At 46.8% G+C, this 18714-nt stretch overlaps 1 protein-coding gene across 4 annotated transcripts; it reads right to left on the reverse strand.

Moving 5' to 3' along the window:
* Positions 1 to 5664: 5664 nt before the first annotated feature.
* On the reverse strand, positions 5665 to 18335 carry dhdds (dehydrodolichyl diphosphate synthase). Of its 4 annotated transcripts, none has more exons than XM_056592528.1 (14): positions 18253 to 18335; positions 17756 to 17834; positions 17239 to 17355; positions 16347 to 16489; positions 15232 to 15348; positions 14528 to 14629; positions 12361 to 12475; positions 11017 to 11124; positions 9305 to 10649; positions 7957 to 7980; positions 7797 to 7826; positions 7618 to 7671; positions 7179 to 7238; positions 5665 to 6890 (listed from the first exon to the last, which is right to left on the reverse strand). In XM_056592528.1, the coding sequence occupies exons 2-9, from the start codon at positions 17816 to 17818 to the stop codon at positions 10407 to 10409; spliced, it is 1008 nt and encodes a 335-aa protein (XP_056448503.1). In that variant the 5' UTR covers positions 17819 to 17834; positions 18253 to 18335; the 3' UTR covers positions 5665 to 6890; positions 7179 to 7238; positions 7618 to 7671; positions 7797 to 7826; positions 7957 to 7980; positions 9305 to 10406. The 4 variants fall into 4 exon arrangements, with proteins under 4 accessions (XP_056448503.1, XP_056448502.1, XP_056448505.1 ...); XM_056592527.1 differs by having other exon boundaries at positions 18106 to 18301; XM_056592530.1 differs by having other exon boundaries at positions 18110 to 18300.
* Positions 18336 to 18714: the final 379 nt, after the last annotated feature.

Consider the following 18714-nt stretch of genomic DNA (forward strand, 5'->3'; position numbering starts at 1 on the left):
GTTCATGTCCAATATGGTACTTTTGCCCCCCTCATGATTTGTCTGATGGGGCGGTTGTTGTGGGTTGGACAGAGTCCCAGGACCAGAACGCTAAGGGGACTGCTTCTGGATGTCACCAGGTTGGTGAGGACCTTGCTGTGGAGCCTGTTGCTGTCCCTTTCCTTCAGGTGGTTATACAATTTCAGCGCTCACTTCTGGATGGGATTGGATACATCCCATTTCTGCTCTGCATGCATCATTTGTTTTTTTCCTTTGGACTATGTGGATAGATTTTCAGAATTCTGCATGAAGAGTTTAATTTAGATTTTTGTCCAATTTTATAAAATCTTGGTTAGCAGGTGGACCCCAGACCCCACAGCCATAGAAGGCAATAGGTCTTACCCACATATTTTGAACCAGGTGTTCAGTGGGATGTCAAGTTTGATGTTTCTTTTTAAGGCATAAATGGTAGTGCTTGCCTCGTCTCTCAGGTCATTTCAAAATTGTATTACCGTGCCAATCAAAGGCCTTGTGGGGTTGGCGCATGACTTTCTGGAAGAAAATAATGATTATCGAGAAAAGGTCATTTCATCTTTGACCCACTTTTTGGCCTGCTGGATGGACAGCGACATCTAGTGGCGATAAATCAATAGAAAAAACTAAGAATATAAGCCTTTGCGATAATTATTTAGTAGGCCTACATACGAATAAATACTTATGTGTAGGGTTAATGAATAATAGGCCTCTTTCATTTTAAATATTAAATTACAGCTAAAATAGTTGCACTACACAATCACATAAATACATTTGTTGTAAAGAAAGTTTTGTCATGGTCTGTGTCGTGTTTTGGTGTGTTTCCCTGTGTTTCCCTCTTGTGTTGATTACTGCTCCCGCCCCTTAATGTGTCTCAGCTGTTCCTCGTTGCGTGTCTTGTGTTTGTTACTTAAGCCCTTGTCTTTCCTTTGTTCCTGGTGCGGTCATTGTGGTTTGTTGGTCCTGCGTTTTCTCTGTGGTTACCTGTGGCCCCTTGCCCCTTGCCCCTTGCCCCTTGCCCCTTGCCCCTTGCCCCTTGCCTTAGCCTTTTGGCGGAAATAAAGTGCCGTTCTCCCTAAACCGTCTGCATCTGGGTCCTACCTGCCTGCCTGCACCCACAACTAACAGAATGACAACACCCAGATTGGAGCCAGCGGACGCTCTATTTTTCCGTGAGTTGGAGGATTTGTTGGTGTCTATAATCATAGCTATGGATGGCTGGGAGAACATTCCCAGCAGGAAGGAGCAGGAGGCTGTGTTGGGGCGTACGTGCAGGGCTGTTTACCCCTAACCCTTACCCCTAACCCTTACCCCTAACCCTTACCCCTAACCCTTACCCGAGTGGGCAGTCGAGCTGCTCAACCCCACAACCTTTTGGCCGGAGAGCTACATGCCACTGCCACCGGACTTTGGTGACCGGCCTAAGCCTCCACGCTACTGCTCTCAGCCTCTGCCCCCGGTCCCCCGCTACCGGCCTCTGCCCCCGGTTCCCCGCTCTCAGCCTCTGTCCCCGGTCCCCAGCTACCAGCCTCTGCCCCCGGTCCCCCGCTACCAGCCTCTGCCCCCGGTCCCCAGCTACCAGCCTCTGCCCCCGGTCCCCCGCTACCAGCCTCTGTCCCCGGTTCCCCGCTACCAGCCTCTGCCCCCGGTCCCCCGCTACCAGCCTCTGTCCCCGGTTCCCCGCTACCAGCCTCTGCCCCCGGTCCCTAGCTACCAGCCTCTGCCCCCGGTCCCTAGCTACCAGCCTCCTCCCTCCCTTACGGACAATCAGAGTGGGGGTGGTGAGTTTGGGGTACCACCCGGTTCCTCCTGGCACTCCAGCACCCGCACTGACTCCGGTCCCTGAGCCCTGTCCGGTCCCTGAGCCCACTCCTCGCCTTCCAGAGGGGGACCGGCCCCTTCGCCTGTCTGAGGAGGTCCGCCCTGCGCTCCTGACGGAGGGGGCCCGCCCTCCAGACCGTCCAGGGGAGGCTCGTCCCCTGCTCCTTCCAGAGGGGGACCGGCCTCTGCTCCTTCCAGAGGGGGCCCGCCCCCTGCTCCTTCCAGAGGGGGCCCGGCCTCTGCTCCTTCCAGAGGGGGACGGCCTCTGCTCCTTCCAGAGGGGGACCGGCCTCTGCTCCTTCCAGAGGGGGACCGCCCCCTGCTCCTTCCAGAGGGGGACCGGCCTCTGCTCCTTCCAGAGGGGGACCGGCCTCTGTTCCTTCCAGAGGGGGACCGCCCCCTGCTCCTTCCAGAGGGGGACCGCCCCCTGCTCCTTCCAGAGGGGGACCGCCCCCTGCTCCTGCCGGAGGCGGCCCGGCCTCTGCTCCTGCCGGAGGCGGCCCGCCCTCCAGACCGTCCAGGGGAGGCACGCCCTCCGCTCCTGCCTGTGGGGGCCCTCCTCCGCTCCTTCCCGAGGGGGGTTCCTCTTCAAGGCCTTCCAGAGGGGTCCCGCCTTCCTAACCTTTTGGAAGGGGCACGCCCTCTACTCCAGAGGGGACCCGCCCTCTACCTGGCCTTCCTCCAGAGGGGACCCGCCCTCTACCTCTCCTTCCTCCTGAGGGGACCCGCCCTCTACCTGGCCTTCCTCCAGAGGGGACCCGCCCTCTACCTCTCCTTCCTCCTGAGGGGACCCGCCCTCTACCTGGCCTTCCTCCAGAGGGGACCCGCCCTCTACCTCTCCTGCCTCCTGAGGGGACCCGCCCTCTACCTCTCCTTCCTCCTGAGGGGACCCGCCCTCTACCTGGCCTTCCTCCAGAGGGGACCCGCCCTCTACCTGGCCTTCCTCCAGAGGGGACCCGCCCTCTACCTCTCCTTCCTCCTGAGGGGACCCGCCCTCTACCTGGCCTTCCTCCAGAGGGGACCCGCCCTCTACCTGGCCTTCCTCCTGTGGGGACCCGCCCTCTACCTGGCCTTCCTCCTGAGGGGACCCGCCCTCTACCTGGCCTTCCTCCAGAGGGGACCCGCCCTCTACCTGGTCTTCCTCCTGAGGGGACCCGCCCTCTACCTGGTCTTCCTCCAGAGGGGACCAGCCCTCTACCTCGCCTTCCTCCTGAGGGGACCCGCCCTCTACCTGGCCTTCCTCCTGAGGGGACCCGCCCTCTACCTGGCCTTCCTCCAGAGGGGACCCGCCCTCTACCTGGTCTTCCTCCTGAGGGGATCCGCCCTCTACCTGGCCTTCGCCGGCCTCCTGAAGGGTTCCGCCTTCACCGCTGCCGGCCTTCTGAGGGGGTTCTTTGCCACTGCAGGCCTCCTGAGGGACTGAGCCCTCATCGTCCTTCCCGCCGGCCTCCTGAAGGGTTCACTCTGCCCCTGCTTGCCCCCCAGGCCGTCCCCCTGAGGCTCCCTGCCATGCCCTGGGGCAGTTTTCTGGCCGCCCGCCTGACACCCCTCCGCTCTGCCCCAATCCATTATTACTTTTTTTTTTTTTATATCTTAAATATATTTACTAAGATGGTAAACAATAATTTAGCAACATGCAAAGACACACACAACACACAGAAACCAGTTATGTATTGTGGCAACCCGCTACCCCAATGAGCCGGGTTCCAGGTACGAATCACACGTTTTCGAGGGGTTAAGCCGCACTCGGCATTTATTGCATACAACTTAAATAATATAATCACAGTCTCTAGGGCCTCCGTGAGCCCCTAGCCGCTCACGGACCCGAGTGCTTCTCAGCTGCCTCTCGCTCCTGGTCTTCCCTCTCATGTCAGTCCTCAGGCCCCTTTTTAAATGGCTCCTCTGCATCCGGCCAGGTGTCCCCCAATCTCGCTGATTGGGGTGATTAGTGTAAAAGCAGCACTGAAATAAATCACTGAAAGCAGCTTCAAATCAACCATTTCACCCCAACTCGGACCCGCCCGGGACGAGGTTTAAGTTCAAACTAAAAAACACGACATCACAGTGACTCGGATCATGGGATCTGGGCCAGGCGCAGAACCCCACGCCGTCCACCGCCTCTACGTTGCCGCCGAACGGGTGACTCTGTAGTTTGAGGGGGTTCCCTTCACTGCAGGGGTTCCTGCCGGTTCCCCCGCAGTCTCTCCCCGACTTCTGGTCACGGGTCCTCTCCTCGTTCTAACATTTGAGGTTTTGTTCAGGGCCCTCCAGGACTCCAGCCCCTCCCCAAGCCACACCCCCCTTCTAGGGCCATGCCCTGGGGCAGTTTTCTGGCCGCCCGCCTCACACCCCTCCACTCTGCCTCAGCCCTTTTTTATTTTCTTTGATTGTCGTGGGTCGCCTGGGAGTCGACCCTTAAGGGGGGTGGGGTACTGTACTGTCATGGTCTGTCGTGTTTTGGTGTGTTTCCCTGCGTTTCCCTCCTGTGTTGATTACTGCTCCCTCCCCTAATGTCCTCACGCCATCTCCGCTCTGGACAGGCCAACCTCCTCCAGCTTCCGAGGACAAGGCTCCGAATTATGGGCGACCGCGCCTTCTGCTCAGCTGCACCCAGTCTGTGGAATGCTCTCCCTGACCATCTAAGGGCCCCACAGACTGTGGATTCTTTTAAAAAAGGCCTAAAAACCCATCTTCTTAGAAAATGTGCTATTTATTTATTTTTTGTTGCATTTTTCTCTTTTCTTTTAATGTGCATTGTAGTACTTTGAGATCATTTAATTTATATAAAAGTGCGTTATAAATAAAATGTATTATTAATGTGTCTCAGCTGTTCCTCGTTGCGTGTCTTGTGTTTGTTACTTAAGCCCTTGTCTTTCCTTTGTTCCTGGTGCTGTCATTGTGGTTTGTTGGTCCTGCGTGTTCTCTGTGGTTACCTGTGTTCCCTTGCTCCTTGCATTAGCCTTTTGGCGGAAATAAAGTGCCGTTCTCCCTAAACCATCTGCATCTGGGTACTACCTGCCTGCCTGCACCCACAACCTTAACAGACTTATTTGTCTTGTAGATCCCTTAGCTGTGTTGAAGCCTTGCTTGCATACATGTCCACTTACCCCATCAGTATAGCTTGGAATCGCGCGCAGATTTTTTAAAATATTTTTTTCCTTTTTAAGATTCTACTTTTAAAATAGGAGTCGCTTAATCAATTTTCAACCGTTTATCTTCGTTCAAACCATTTAGCAAATCTACACACTTGTATCTGCAATAATATCCAATTTCAATATCATTTCAACTTTATTCAGAATCAGTTTTAGTTTCATACCGGCTTCGTTTTCAGTTGGTTCATTGATTTACGTTGACGCTGGAGCGTGAGGACGTGCCAGATTGGGCGGTTTTTCCCCACTCTATTGAGCTACTTTTAATCACGCACCGGCTCGCTATTCCCTTAAACACACAAACACAGTGCAGCAGGGCAATACATTTGACGTTTCAGATTTTTCCGTTCAATTGATTTTACATTTCTGCATTTTTAGCAATGCTTTACCCTTTTCATTCAGCTGTCACTTTATTTGTTTACAACAATTTACTTTCTCTTAAATGGTGTGCACGTTTACATTGTTTACTCCATTTAGACATTTGTTCAAATCCCTTCACTTGATTTAAGCCATTTGACGTTACTCTATCTTAATCTATGTAGCTTTATTAAAAAATAATTTCAACCTCACTTTGTACTACAGCACTCACCGCATTTTCTAGTTTAACTTGGCCTCTCCAGCCAATCCTAAACTCTCCACGACCGTCACTCCCACTCACCTTTGTTACCTGTGTATTCACTACTCGCAATGCAAACATTTCCCTGTAAGAATCATGTTCAGCCACTCACTGAATGTATCCGTGGTCATTTGATACCTGTACTTAATCATGATCATACCCAAATGTTAAAATCAAATATTTTGCTGGCAGATGTGTCCTAAAAGTAAGTTTCTCTTCACCTGTGACATCCGGATGGTCTCACAACCCTAGGGTAGTGATGCCACAGCATCAAGCACAGGACAAGTCAAACGTTATATGTTCTTCAGTCTTTTAGATCACTTCCCAATAATTTAGTGAATCAAGTGAATTACCACACAAGAAAGTTTTCCATAACTAACTACTGGCCAAGAGTAGTCAAGCACTGCACCGCAATCGTATTGGTTTAAGTTTTATTGAGTAAGAATTAAATAAGTTGCTCAATGATGCTACCAGACATAAAGAAAGCACAGAACAAATACCACCGGATGGACCCGAATTAACTTCACATTCACGGCTAAGACCTTACTGTACACGATTCGAACAACGACCCATTTCTTAAAAAGAAACCTCAAGTGAATTTGGAACAATTTATTCAAGAACATTTAGAACCATGAGTCATAAAAAGTTTTTTTTCACACGAGCTACACAACATAATTTAAAAAGCTTCAGTCAACGTTCGGTCAAATGATAAACTTCACATCAGGTCACGGTGCTGGAGGTTGTTTTAAAAACTGTTGGCCAAATACGACGTCTTCCTTACGGGCCGGCGTTTACCCCGGTGTGGGCGAGCCAACATACAGTGTACGCTAGACGATCGCTATGCTAGTCCTGGTTCTTTAGTCGATGGGAGAACGCCACCACTTCCCGTGCCCCTCCCGCCGATACTTTAGTAACTCGCTTTAGCTGCCTTGAGATAACGTTTGGGATTGAAATTAAAAGATTCAAAAATCCACAATGTAGGAAAATATCTGTATTAATCAGCAGTTAAAAAAACAAGATTAGACAAGTTCGTATAACGTTACTTTTACAGGTAATGGACGGCATCCTTTAAAAATGACATTCAAAAATAAAAAATAAATTGGATATGAACATGAAAACCCCCCGCCCCCCACCCCCTCAACATCAAGTGCCCTAAAGACAACCCATAAAACATTTTTAATATAAAACTTGGTAAAAAATACTTGAATCTGTACAGTCACCAAGTACACACATGGAGGAAAACTTCAACCTTCGGCCTATTTGGCGTCTCCTGCTGCCTCCACCTTTGGTGCCTGTGAATGAGATGAACCAGAGTTAGGGCTACCCACCAGACACCCAGAACACTGTCCTGGGATACACTCATCATCCTCATTCATTCAGTCCAGTAAATGCACCCCATTAATAAAGTCACATGCTACACCCCTCACTTCATCGTCATAATAAAGTCCTGTAATCACCTGAATTGCATCATCAGTAAAACAAAGTCCTATACACAACCCTCCTGTCCAAACATACTCATTGAGTCGTCTACCACCCTTAAACATTGGTTAGTACACGTGTATCCATGTGGAGGTACACACCTCGGTCTTGGCGTCTCCGTTCTCAGCGGGGGCGGCAGCTTTCTTTCCCTTGGCTACCTTCTGCAAAACAAGTCCCTCAATTAACACCAATAACATGCAGACATCTTTATTTATACTAATAAACAGACCCTGAGCAACAATATCACAATATGTGATTATGTATTTAATATCAGGATGTTAATGTTAGTGTATAAGGGACCGAAGTCAAATTCATCGTTTGTTCGCAAACCTGGCCAATAAAGCTGAATCTGAATAATGATTATAGAGTATAATGATTAAATATAGCATTAAATAACTGATAATATTGTGATATGTATGTATTATAAGTCGATATGTCTATAATAACGTCATCAGTGATAACAGAATATGTATTTCGTAACAGTATCAAACAAATCGAAAACCGAATAGGTATCTAATCAGTCAATCAATCAATTCTTACTTTTGGTGCAGCCTTCTTGGCTACTTTAGCGGCTGGGTTGGCTGAGTCTGGCTTCTAGAAAGGAAAACAACATAACAGATGTGAGTTTTACTACAGAAATACACATTCACTAAGTAACACAAACTTGCATACTTTTAAGAAATGAAAATTCAATAATGAACAGGAAAGGTCTGTCTTACATCTGCCAAACGCGAAGACCTCCGGGCTGGCTGTAGAGGGAAACAATATTAGAACCATTCTGTAATTCTGCATACTTCAATCACTACACACATTGATGTTTGTAATATTATTATTCCACATCACAATGCTAATGGAATCACAATGCAAATTACTACATACCGCAGCGGCAGTTTTGGCGTCATTCTGAAAAAGATAAAAAAATTAAAAATGTATTAGATTCACAAGAAATCAAACTGGTATTTTTCAATCTATCGGGGAAGGTCTGAATAACTTCAGTCGGTAACAGTTACAAACAAACTAGGGCTTAATGACGACAACATTGTAGTTTTACAGATAAATAACGTTAAACGTTATTTATAAACATGATAACCATGAAACGAGTTGTTACAACGGTATTTTGATTAAGGTAAATATAAAAGTTCAGTGGAATAAAGTTAAAATAACTATGTAAAACCAAGTAATATAGATAATTATTAAGGCGCGTAAAGTGCACAGCGAGGACAAGTCTGTTGTCTCGAGCCTCACAAAGGGCTTCCCGCGCACATTCAAATTCAAACATACCTCGCGCCGTCACCATGACATCGCTTTGGCGCGCAGACACTCTTTGTTGTGCTGTAGCCGACAGCTGCTCGCGAGATAACATTACAGAGCTCAACTAAAGGCATGGACCAACTATACATGATTTAACTATACCGAGCTTGTATTCGACCGGGAAAGCACCCATCTATAAAACCCGAGATGGTCTATAATTGAGAGTCAAAATAAGCTCCAAGAGACCGTCTCTGCCCCGTTTGCGATAATAACGTGTCGGTGTTATAGCGTGTTTATAACGTAACTACGGCACCACGAAGAGTCTCGTCGTAGCAAACTTAAGCTGTGATTGACCAAAAACAAAGTTTTACTGCACATTTCCCCTGCGCGCCTTTTTGATTATGAAAATATAATAATATGTCACCACGCGTTATCCAAAGTCCGTGGTAAACACCGCATACGTTTACCGCTTCCCCAGCCCCCGCCGATTGTAAATACAACTATTAAGGTCAGTCGACCCTCCCCCCATATCTACCAAGTTTAAAGGAAGCGCTTCTTCTAAGTTGCTGAAGTGAAGCGTAACGTTGTGAATCAAACATCGGAATATGTTGATTTAAAATGTGGTGTTTTTCTAAATCATCGAGGAAATAACGTCGGCCGACTAATATTATTATTGCGCGGGCAGGCTCATCATATGACGACCAAAGGCGCTGTCAATGCAACCAAATAGAGCGCCAATATTTTGCATCGTGCGAATACGAACATCGGGAACTTGGATTTTAAGATTATTAATTATACGGCAATAGTGTGCAGATAAAATGCTACTTTGACTTGGATTTAGACCGTGTGTTCGATGCCTAATGAGGATCTCCACTGTTTGACCGCCATGTCAGCTCTTCTCTGGTCTGCAACCTAACCTAACCCTAAACCCCTGTAAACAAAACAACGGAATTTATCGAAAATGTTTTTATCTTACCTTTCTTTTGGGCATGATTGGTTTTGTTGGCGGACAGATTCAGCGGTAAAAAAATATAAATTAAGTGTAAGACTGCGTCGTCCTGGGAGATTTGACCACTATACCTCGGGAGTGTACGGTGGCGAGTGTAAATTCGACGCGACGTTTTAATAGTTTATACATCGGAATATAAGAACGCAACCGGTTCCAACTGGTTCAGTATTTTTAAGTCACTCATTGGATGTCAATAAATCACGTGGTTTCGGGCACCGCCCATTCCTTAAAGAGACAGCGTCCCCAAAAGTTCCCCCAAACTCTCCAAGACTCGCCGGATGAAGTGGAGGCATTCCGTCATTTGTTAGACCTCCTCAGAATGTCACTCTTTAAGAATAGTTGTAGAATATTTACTTATATACTGTACTTACCAATGGTTGTTATACAAGGTTAGGACTTGATTTTGTTGTAATATAATTCTATGGTCATTATAGAACATACAAAAAATTGCTTCATGAGTGGAGCAAACCCACATTTGCTATCGTTTTTAGTTTTACCAAACTTACTTCATGTTCTTCCACGATCTAAATACAATAAACCCCTCAAATTATTGAAAACAAAAGTACTGATGCAAGGAATTCAGAAAACATAACATGAATCAGGCCGCTTTTTACTAACATTAATATACATATAATCACAACATTAGCATCACTATCATTAAAGTTGGTCAAAATATAGTTCTGTAAACTGTCAACACAACAGCATAAAGAATGGCACGTTGTGCTTTCAGACCAAGCTCATTCTTATGGCTGGTGGCCTTAGTAACGTATTCCAAACATTTATATCTTTCTGCTCTGTCCCACGTGTCGAACACAACAGATTTATGAGCTACACCTTGACCAGTTTTGGACATTGAAACATTTTATCTACAAACATAAATACCCCTCTTACAGCCCCATAGGGGTCAAATTGCCCTCCTTCCGTCCTCGTAGAAATCACAGATAAAAAAAAAGAATCAACTTCGGCCCAGACTGTCTGACTGTCAGACCTCTCTTCCGGTTGCCATGGCAGCACAGAGGGGAAGAGGAAGTGGAGGGCGGGGGGGGGTGTTGGTTAGCACCGTGCTACGCTATGCTACGGTGGCTTGACTGGCGAGCTGGGTGAGAAAAGAGTCTCTCTTGTTCCGCAGCGCTTCCAGGAAGTCCTTCACCCTGGCCTCTCGCCGCAAGCCGTACTCTGCGACCGCCTCCTGCCTCCGAGGGCCGTCGGCCGGCTTGCCGTTGCCATGGTGATGCAGGAGCTCGGCGACACAGGCGTGGTCCGCCTCCAGCTGCTGCCGGCGCTGCTCGTCCTGGTGGAGCTCGCGGGCTTTCTGCAAATCCCACAGAGGAACAGGATGCAGAGCCCAGGGTGTGGAGTTTGTTTCACCGCGATGGAGGCGTGGTTACACTGGTACTGGCCGATGGTGTGGTGGGGTGTAGTGGTGTGCAGGGTAATGTGGTTGTGGCTAGAGCGCTGTTACGGTGTAGTCGTGGTACCCCGGTGGAGGCATGGTTAAACTGGAACTGGACGATGGCGTGGTAGTGTTCAGGATCATTTAGTAGGGTGGTGTTAGGGTGTAGTCGTGGTACCGGGTTCGGTGGCGTGGTTACACTGGTTCTCGGTGTTGATGTGGTGTAGTAGGTGGTTGTCGTGTATAGGATGATATGACGGGTGTTGTTAGGGTGTAGTTGTGTTACCATGATGGAGGCGTGGTTACACTGGTACTGGATGACGGCGTCACAGAGGTTCCAGAAGGAATACTCGGGCCAGAGGACCGACTGGAACACCAAGCAGGAGTGGGACGTCTGGTGAGACACACACAGTTATAATAAATCACACACACTTGTATATGTAATACAAGCTGTAATAGAGGAGCTAAGCTAAGGGAAGAAAGTATGGGAAATAAATGCTCCAACAGGCTACTTGCTAAAACAAGCTTACTGTTGGTAAAAGAGACCCAACCGGTTGGTCACGCCGTTAGATCGTTAGATAATATAAACCAGATTATATCACAGCATTGTTAAATACTTGATCCTGATTCCACGTTGTCACAGATATATCTGGTTGAGAGATTTTTGATTTTCTTCTTATTTGACCGTTGTTTTCAATGTTGACTGATTTGAAAATGTTAAAAAAGGCATAGAAGACCCGTTACGGACAAATAACGCACACCCTTGGAACGTTAATGACCCATCGGGATCAAGCGTTTAACAATGCTGCAATACCATTGTCAAATACATTTTCTACAAATGTTTTTACAAATACAAAAATACAGTCAAACATAACGACGACTAGATGGTTTCTTGAAAATGCATAAAAAATATATGCAAATAAAAGAATATTAAAATTTCAGCTAATCAAGTAGATGAAATATGAACAATGTTGGTAACCGTTTTATTAGCAGAAAAAACACTGTGTCCCGTTATTGTAAAATAATCTTTGGTGGTGGGGACATTATTTTCAAATAAAGGGGACAACCCGTCATGGTTTATCCCTTACTTAAATCAACAGCTCTCTCAACCTACTGAATAAAGTTCAACATCAGATCAGAGCCAATGTTGACATAAAGCATTGAATAAATAGGTAGTGAATAATACATTTTGTGGCTCTACACAGCTCTTTCTGTTTCTGGCCAAGCCAACACATTGACTGTTGGCGATTTAAGAACCAAGGGTGTGTATTTTTATTAGTATAAGCAGTATCTCAAAGAACTCTGATCTGGTCATGTTCAGAAGACTGAGCAGACTTCAATATGGATTATTAGTTTCCAACTTAATTTATTCATATATATATTATCTCAAACAAATACTTGAGTGCATGCTGCTCAAACAATTAATATTTCTCAAAATATATTTTAAATTTTTAAATGTTTTTGTTTTACTAAATCTGAATTGTTGATGTGTTATTAAGTCTTCCAGCACTGAGGCAAGATATAAAAACACCAGATTGATTCTCAGATCGACTCTCTCGTCGAACCCACGTCAGTAAACATTCACAGCAACACGGACAGGAAATGCAACCCCCTAGCTTCCGCTCCGTACCTGCCAGAGGAGGAAGTCACTGAGGCGCACCTCCCCGGAGGTTCGGATGAGGAGGTCAGGGTTTGGGGAGTTACTGCTGTACAGACACTCGCTGAGAAGGGCCTCGGACACGTCGCTACACCGCGCAGGGAGAAGAAGAGTTAGCCGACACGGTGATCAAATAACACTTCATTCATAGAGTGGGGGACATGAGGGAAAGAGCATCTTGCTGGTCACATGTACATGAACATATAATTATACGGCAAAGCATCTTACAATACCGTCAGTGTGTTCTTAGCACGGTGGGACCACAGCGTGAATCGAACCCCTAAACCTGGCGGTGTTAATGTCTTGCTCTACAAGTTGAACTAGACAGGGACAAAACTCTTAACCCTGGTGTCGTTAACACTTTCATATACCACTGGAGGTTGAATCCCAAACCCTGTCGGAGTGAGGGCGCGCTCACACTAAGCCATCCATGCCGTGCCCAAATCCGTTTCACACCCGTACCGTGCTCAAGTCTAGATCGTTTGGCTAGTGTGAGCACGCCGATCTTACTCAAGCACGGTTCAAGTCCGTGGCCTGAGCACACTTCTGAGAGGTGTGCTCAGGCCACAGTACAGATGCTAATGAGCCGACATGCGCACACGCATGGCTACGCAACCTGAGCTGGATGACGTATAGTCCATGCAACCCTTCTTCCCCACTGAACAATAAACATGACGGCAAGCGGTACACGAATGGGTTCACTTTGGTGCGAAGTGAAGTCGAGTTTTTGATCACGAATCCCCCCTTCGTCATGGCGCAGGTTTTCTTGGTTCACCGGTCTAGACCTCTTTAGAATAATTTGCATACTTCCAACTGTTATTTATTTATTTTTTTATGATTGAAGACACTTGTATGCAAGAATAAGTTCACGTCTGAGTGTAGGCTACAAACGCGATTAACTATTTACGTAAGTGCAAAAACGCCAACATATTCTTTATTTTGCTGACCACTGGTTTTTTATCCCGACAAAAGCCTTGTAAGGACAGTTCCTCTGCGTCTCTCTCGTAGATGGCACCATCTTTCAACGTCTTTGTTTTTTAATGCGACTGCATCACCTTCTCTCACATGATCAGCAGCTCGCGGATTTTACTTCCTCTCCAGTTATAACTGCTCATGTTCATATCGCTGCGTTGTCTCTGTGGGGACAGCACAGCAACACCTCAACCCAAGCCCCCCCCCCCCCCCCCCCCCGAAACCGCGGAGCCGTCGCATTTACAACAGAATGAAACCCAATAAACCGCCGATGTGTGCAGGGTCCGGGAGGGTAAATAGGGATTCTAGCTAAAGCAAGTAATTTACCTCGGGGAGGGTTAAAGCGTGGGCCGTGCCGCGAAAAAGGCGTGCATAAAATGGCATATTTTGCAGTGTAAAAACGCTCAGTGAGAGAGGGCTGTATCTGAGTAGAACGGCTCCAAATAAGCAACAAAAAGTCAGTAAAGTGTCAATTGTGTTCTCTGTGTTGTTCTACTAAGCAGCGGACACTTGGTGATGACGCATAACGACGTGATGACGTATGTACAAGAGGCAACCGTACTCCGGCCCAGTTGAGATTGCCTAATGTGAGCAGAGGCCAGCGCACAGCGGGGTGGGGGGGGGTGGGGGCAATCGTACTTGAGCACGGTACAGGTGTGAAACGGACTTTGGCACGTACAGATGGCCTAGTGTGGCCTAGTGTCGCCCTCAATGCTTAGCAGTCCCAGTGCGAATCAAAACACGAACCCTGACAGTGTTATGCCTTGCTCTATGAGTTGAGCTAGTTCAGACCTAATGTATTCACATGATCATAAGAAGGTCCATCCCGTTTCCTTTATTTACAGCAAGCTAGTTCCAGTCAGGAAGGTTCTGGTGTGATTCCCGTCAGCCTTCCTTCATTCTTTCATCTCTGGTTTATGGTCCGCAATAAAGGAAAAGGTGTGTGTGTGTGTGTGCGTGTGAAACGGGTAGTCCACCATTTTAGTTCTAGTGCGAGTTGTAGTATCATATGGTCTTCAAGACAGCATTGAACTAACTAACTGAAATAACCAGCTCCGAAATGGTCTCGGAATGGTTGTGAGAGTGGTGCATGCGAGTCGGGAACGGTTTCCCAGCTGTCATGCAAAGTTGCGTTCGTGGCCTTGAATGCGGTATCATTTTAGTTCACCTGGCTTTGATGAGCCCTTGCTCCACCCCCCAGGCCATCTCTCTCACCGCGTTGGCCATCTCATGCCTCGAGGTGTAGGCAAAACACACGTTCAGAAAACATCTGAAAAAACACAAAACATTCATTTACGACATGAGATCATAAAACACTTCTTTATATTAACGAAACAGTATTTCACCAAGATTAACTTATTTACTCATTGTATTTGACTGTTACTAAGATAGTGTATGTCTGTAGCTACTTGTAGTACTAAAAGTTTGGTTGTGTCTGGTAGCGGGTGAATGGCTGTCGGTTTGACCCTCAGCCCCTCTGAGATACGTTGTGTATAGTAGTTCGAGTGCTAAACTACAAATTGTGTAGTTCTCTTTGGAAGGGTGTGTCTTGACCGTCAACATGCTAATTTAGGATTAGCATACCTGTTGTGCATGTTTGTGAGCATTAGCATACTCTGCTAGGACTAAAGGGCTGATTATGGTCCCACGTTAACGTAACGACCACGCCGACGCTTCGACGCAGTCGGGAACGCGGAAGTGGACCAATCACGGCCCTTGCTGCTACGTCGCCTCGACGGAATGTTCCAACTTTTGGGAGGCGCTCGCCAGGCTCTTGTGTTGGACGCAAGGAGGGTCCGCCAGGACGCGAGGGGTCCGTAACCCCCTCGTACGTTGCGTGAAGGCGGGACCATAATCGGCCCCTTTGCGTACCGGTTGTGTTCTCTGGTCGCGACCACGGCCTTCGCAATGAGCTGCTGGAGGTCGAGCGGCAGTAGGGTGAGGTCACCGAGGACACGGATGCACACACCGTGCTTCTCCAGCTTATCCCTACAGTCACACACACACACACACACACACACACACACACACACACACACACACACACACACACACACACACACACACACACACACACACACACACACACACACACACACACACACACCTCAATTGTTACATCTTTTTATTCGACTACTCTCCGTTACTTTCTGCTGCAGCACCCACATTTTTCGTCTGGGATTAATAAAGTACCATTATATCTTAAACTGCTGACTATAAGATATTACTTGATTATTGAAGACAGAAAAGATACCTAAATGCAATGTTAATTTAAATGCAAACATTACTTGACATGTTCATACTGGGTGCAAGAGAAGGGTTGGTCATCTTGAAAGGGTTTATTGACCTTAAAGCTTCCCAAACACAGGGCAACATTGTCTAAAACTAATTGATAAGAAGTCCATGCCATCATTATGTGATTTCCTCTCCTAAATGTCCTTGAAGGAAGGATCCTTATTCTGTGTTGCTTCTCAATGTTTTGGCCCTCTGGGTTTGGGGATTTTTGTCCCAGAGAGCTTTAGATTAGGAACATATGTAGGAACATAGTTGTATAATATGTGTCTCGGAATTCCTTTGGCATTGTGATTAAGGGCTACACCAATAAAGTTAATATACTGATTGAATAACATAATTGATGATATAACATCTGAGACACATCCCTGTCCTCATGTGAGCCAAGCGTGACATTACCATGAAAACCACAACTGAAAGACACCAAACAGCTAATTTCTCGTTTCCCCTTATATCAGAGTGCCCTTCTGTGCATTCAGTAATACACGGTATGTACTTGGTTCCAACACGATTCCTCTTCTGGTTCAAGGAACAGATGAATCATGGGAGGACTAGAGAAGGGGAATGTGTGTGTGTGTGTGTGTGTGTGTGTGTGTGTGTGTGTGTGTGTGTGTGTGTGTGTGTGTGTGTGTGTGTGTGTGTGTGTGTGTGTGTGTGTGTGTGTGTGTGTGTGTGTGTGTGTGTGTGGTACTGACCGCTCATCAAGCAGTCTGAGGAACTTGAGTTTGGCGAGCTCCATCAGTCCGTCCACCTCCTCGCGCGAGCGGTTGAAGTTCTCAATGCTGAAGGCATAAACCGTCACCTCCGGGATGTCCAGCTGGAGACACCAGCGCAGCGTCTGCACCGGAACAGAGACAGAAGGCGGGGTTAGACAGTCAGTACAGAGACAGGAGGCGGGGTTAGACGGTCAGTACAGAGACAGGAGGCGGGGTTAGACAGTCAGTACAGAGACAGGAGTAGGTGTTAGACAGTCAGTACAGAGACAGGAGGCGGGGTTAGACAGTCAGTACAGAGACAGGAGGCGGGGTTAGACAGTCAGTACAGAGACAGGAGTAGGTGTTAGACAGTCAGTACAGAGACAGGAGGCGGGGTTAGACAGTCAGTACAGAGACAGGAGGCGGGGTTAGACAGTCAGTACAGAGACAGGAGGCGGGGTGAGACAGTCAGTACAGAGACAGGAGTAGGGGTGAGACAGTCAATACAGAGACAGGAGGCGGGGTTAGACAGTCAGTACAGAGACAGGAGGCGGGGTTAGACAGTCAGTACAGAGACAGGAGGCGGGGTTAGACAGTCAGTACAGAGACAGGAGTAGGGGTTAGACAGTCAGTACAGAGACAGGAGGAGGGGTTAGACAGTCAGTACAGAGACAGGAGTAGGGGTGAGACAGTCAGTACAGAGACAGGAGCAGGGGTGAGACAGTCAGTACAGAGACAGGATTGGGGTTAAACAGTCAGTACAGAGACAGGAGTACGGGTTAGATAGACAATACACAGATGGGTAGGGTTAGACCGACAAAACAGAGATGGGAGCAGTGGTTAGACAGTCAGACTACAGAGACATGTCGGGGTTGGAGAGGGTCTGCTTCACCTCTGCTAGTTTGTTGAATCCCTGGGAGTGTCCCTCCTGCCTGTCAACGTGTTTCTTGCGAGCAAAGCGTCGGTTCCCATCCATGATGAAGGCGACATGTTTAGGAACAGGACCAGCCTGGGGTGGGGGGGGTGGGGGGGTTATTTGTCTGACGCCAATACTGGTCTGCCCCATGACAAGCTGCTGTTATCAGACTATGAAACATGTAATTGCTTAAAGTAGAGAAATTATTAAAAGGGTATTTTTACATTCAAAATTTACATTTTCCAGGTAAAAAGTTGGGATTTAAAATCTCCTTTAAAAAGGTTGTCCTCGCCAAAAAGGCAGCTAGCACAGGGCCACATACACAAGAACGTACAACATTATAGTGCAAACGTAGAAAAGTGACCAGAACATTACTAATATTAAATCCAGGAGTAGTAAAGTACAGGGTACAACTGACTGCTCAAAAATAGCCAACTGGATCCATGTGATTCTGTATGGTTAGGATAGTATTTCATAAAGAATATCTTCTTACCTTCAGGACGTTTGCCGAGAGACGCTCAATAAGGTTTAATTCTCCTTCTCTTATCCACGACATCTTCAACCATTAAACGCTGTGAAAGATATCCACCACAGGTAAGAGAATACAGCCATTGACCAGAGCACATTGACTGTGCTGAATGTCTAGGTCCTCCCATGTCAAAATTAATACATAGTAAATCCACATAAAGTAAAAGCTATACCTTTAAACAACAGAGGCTGATTTCAAGATCTGAAGCAAAACATTGGTAATTTTCATTCAAACCCTGCAGTTGTGCACTTGTCAATTGTAAATGTATGATCACAAGACCTTTAGATAAATCATTGCATAAAAAACACACCAACCTACACAACGTCTCCAAGCAATGCTCCGATACATACAGCAAAACGCTGATGCAACCCATTCGTTTACTGCTATTGAAATATCTCCAATACTTTAAAACACAATTATATCGCTAATACTTTAAACCCATTTCATATCTTCCAACTCACAGCTTTTACGCTGACGTCCTCTTCCTCATGCGAGGCAGTGACGCTGGCATATGTGCGGGGACGACTTCCGGTGAACGTTTTGGCAGATCTCCATGTCATGCGGATAGGTTGTATTGGGGCGGCCACGTTACCGTAATAACCATGTTCCGAACTCTAAATAACGTTCACGCCAACATTCAACTTGAAATTACCAATGTATCTTATGAATTAATTCTGCGCACTATTCAATGCTGTTAGAAAAACTTAAATTCTACTAGCATATTACCATAAACTACATTTCCATCTAGAATATCTTTAATGATCCCGGGGTTAAATTGTTTATGTTACAATCATTTGGCTCTAGAAAATAAAAACTTAGAAAATTGGAAATGTAGGTAAGAAATAAAATAATAACACATCGTATTTGTCCTCAAGTAGAAGACTTGATATATTGTTTAATCTGTGGTGTCGTATCCGCAGTCT

Source organism: Gadus chalcogrammus, chromosome 6 (assembly GCF_026213295.1).
Source record: "Gadus chalcogrammus isolate NIFS_2021 chromosome 6, NIFS_Gcha_1.0, whole genome shotgun sequence".
In the NCBI taxonomy this organism is placed as follows: domain Eukaryota; kingdom Metazoa; phylum Chordata; class Actinopteri; order Gadiformes; family Gadidae; genus Gadus; species Gadus chalcogrammus.

Excerpts from the sequence above, each read along its gene's own strand:
- dhdds (XM_056592528.1), bottom strand. The coding sequence starts at position 17,818 with ATGTCGTGGATAAGAGAAGGAGAATTAAACCTTATTGAGCGTCTCTCG. Across the intron at positions 15,349-16,346 it reads CTCAGACTGCTTGATGAGCG|GGATAAGCTGGAGAAGCACG; the intron begins GTCAGTACCACA and ends GTGTGACTGTAG. Across the intron at positions 14,630-15,231 it reads GCGACCAGAGAACACAACCG|ATGTTTTCTGAACGTGTGTT; the intron begins GTACGCAAAGGG and ends GTGTTTTTTCAG.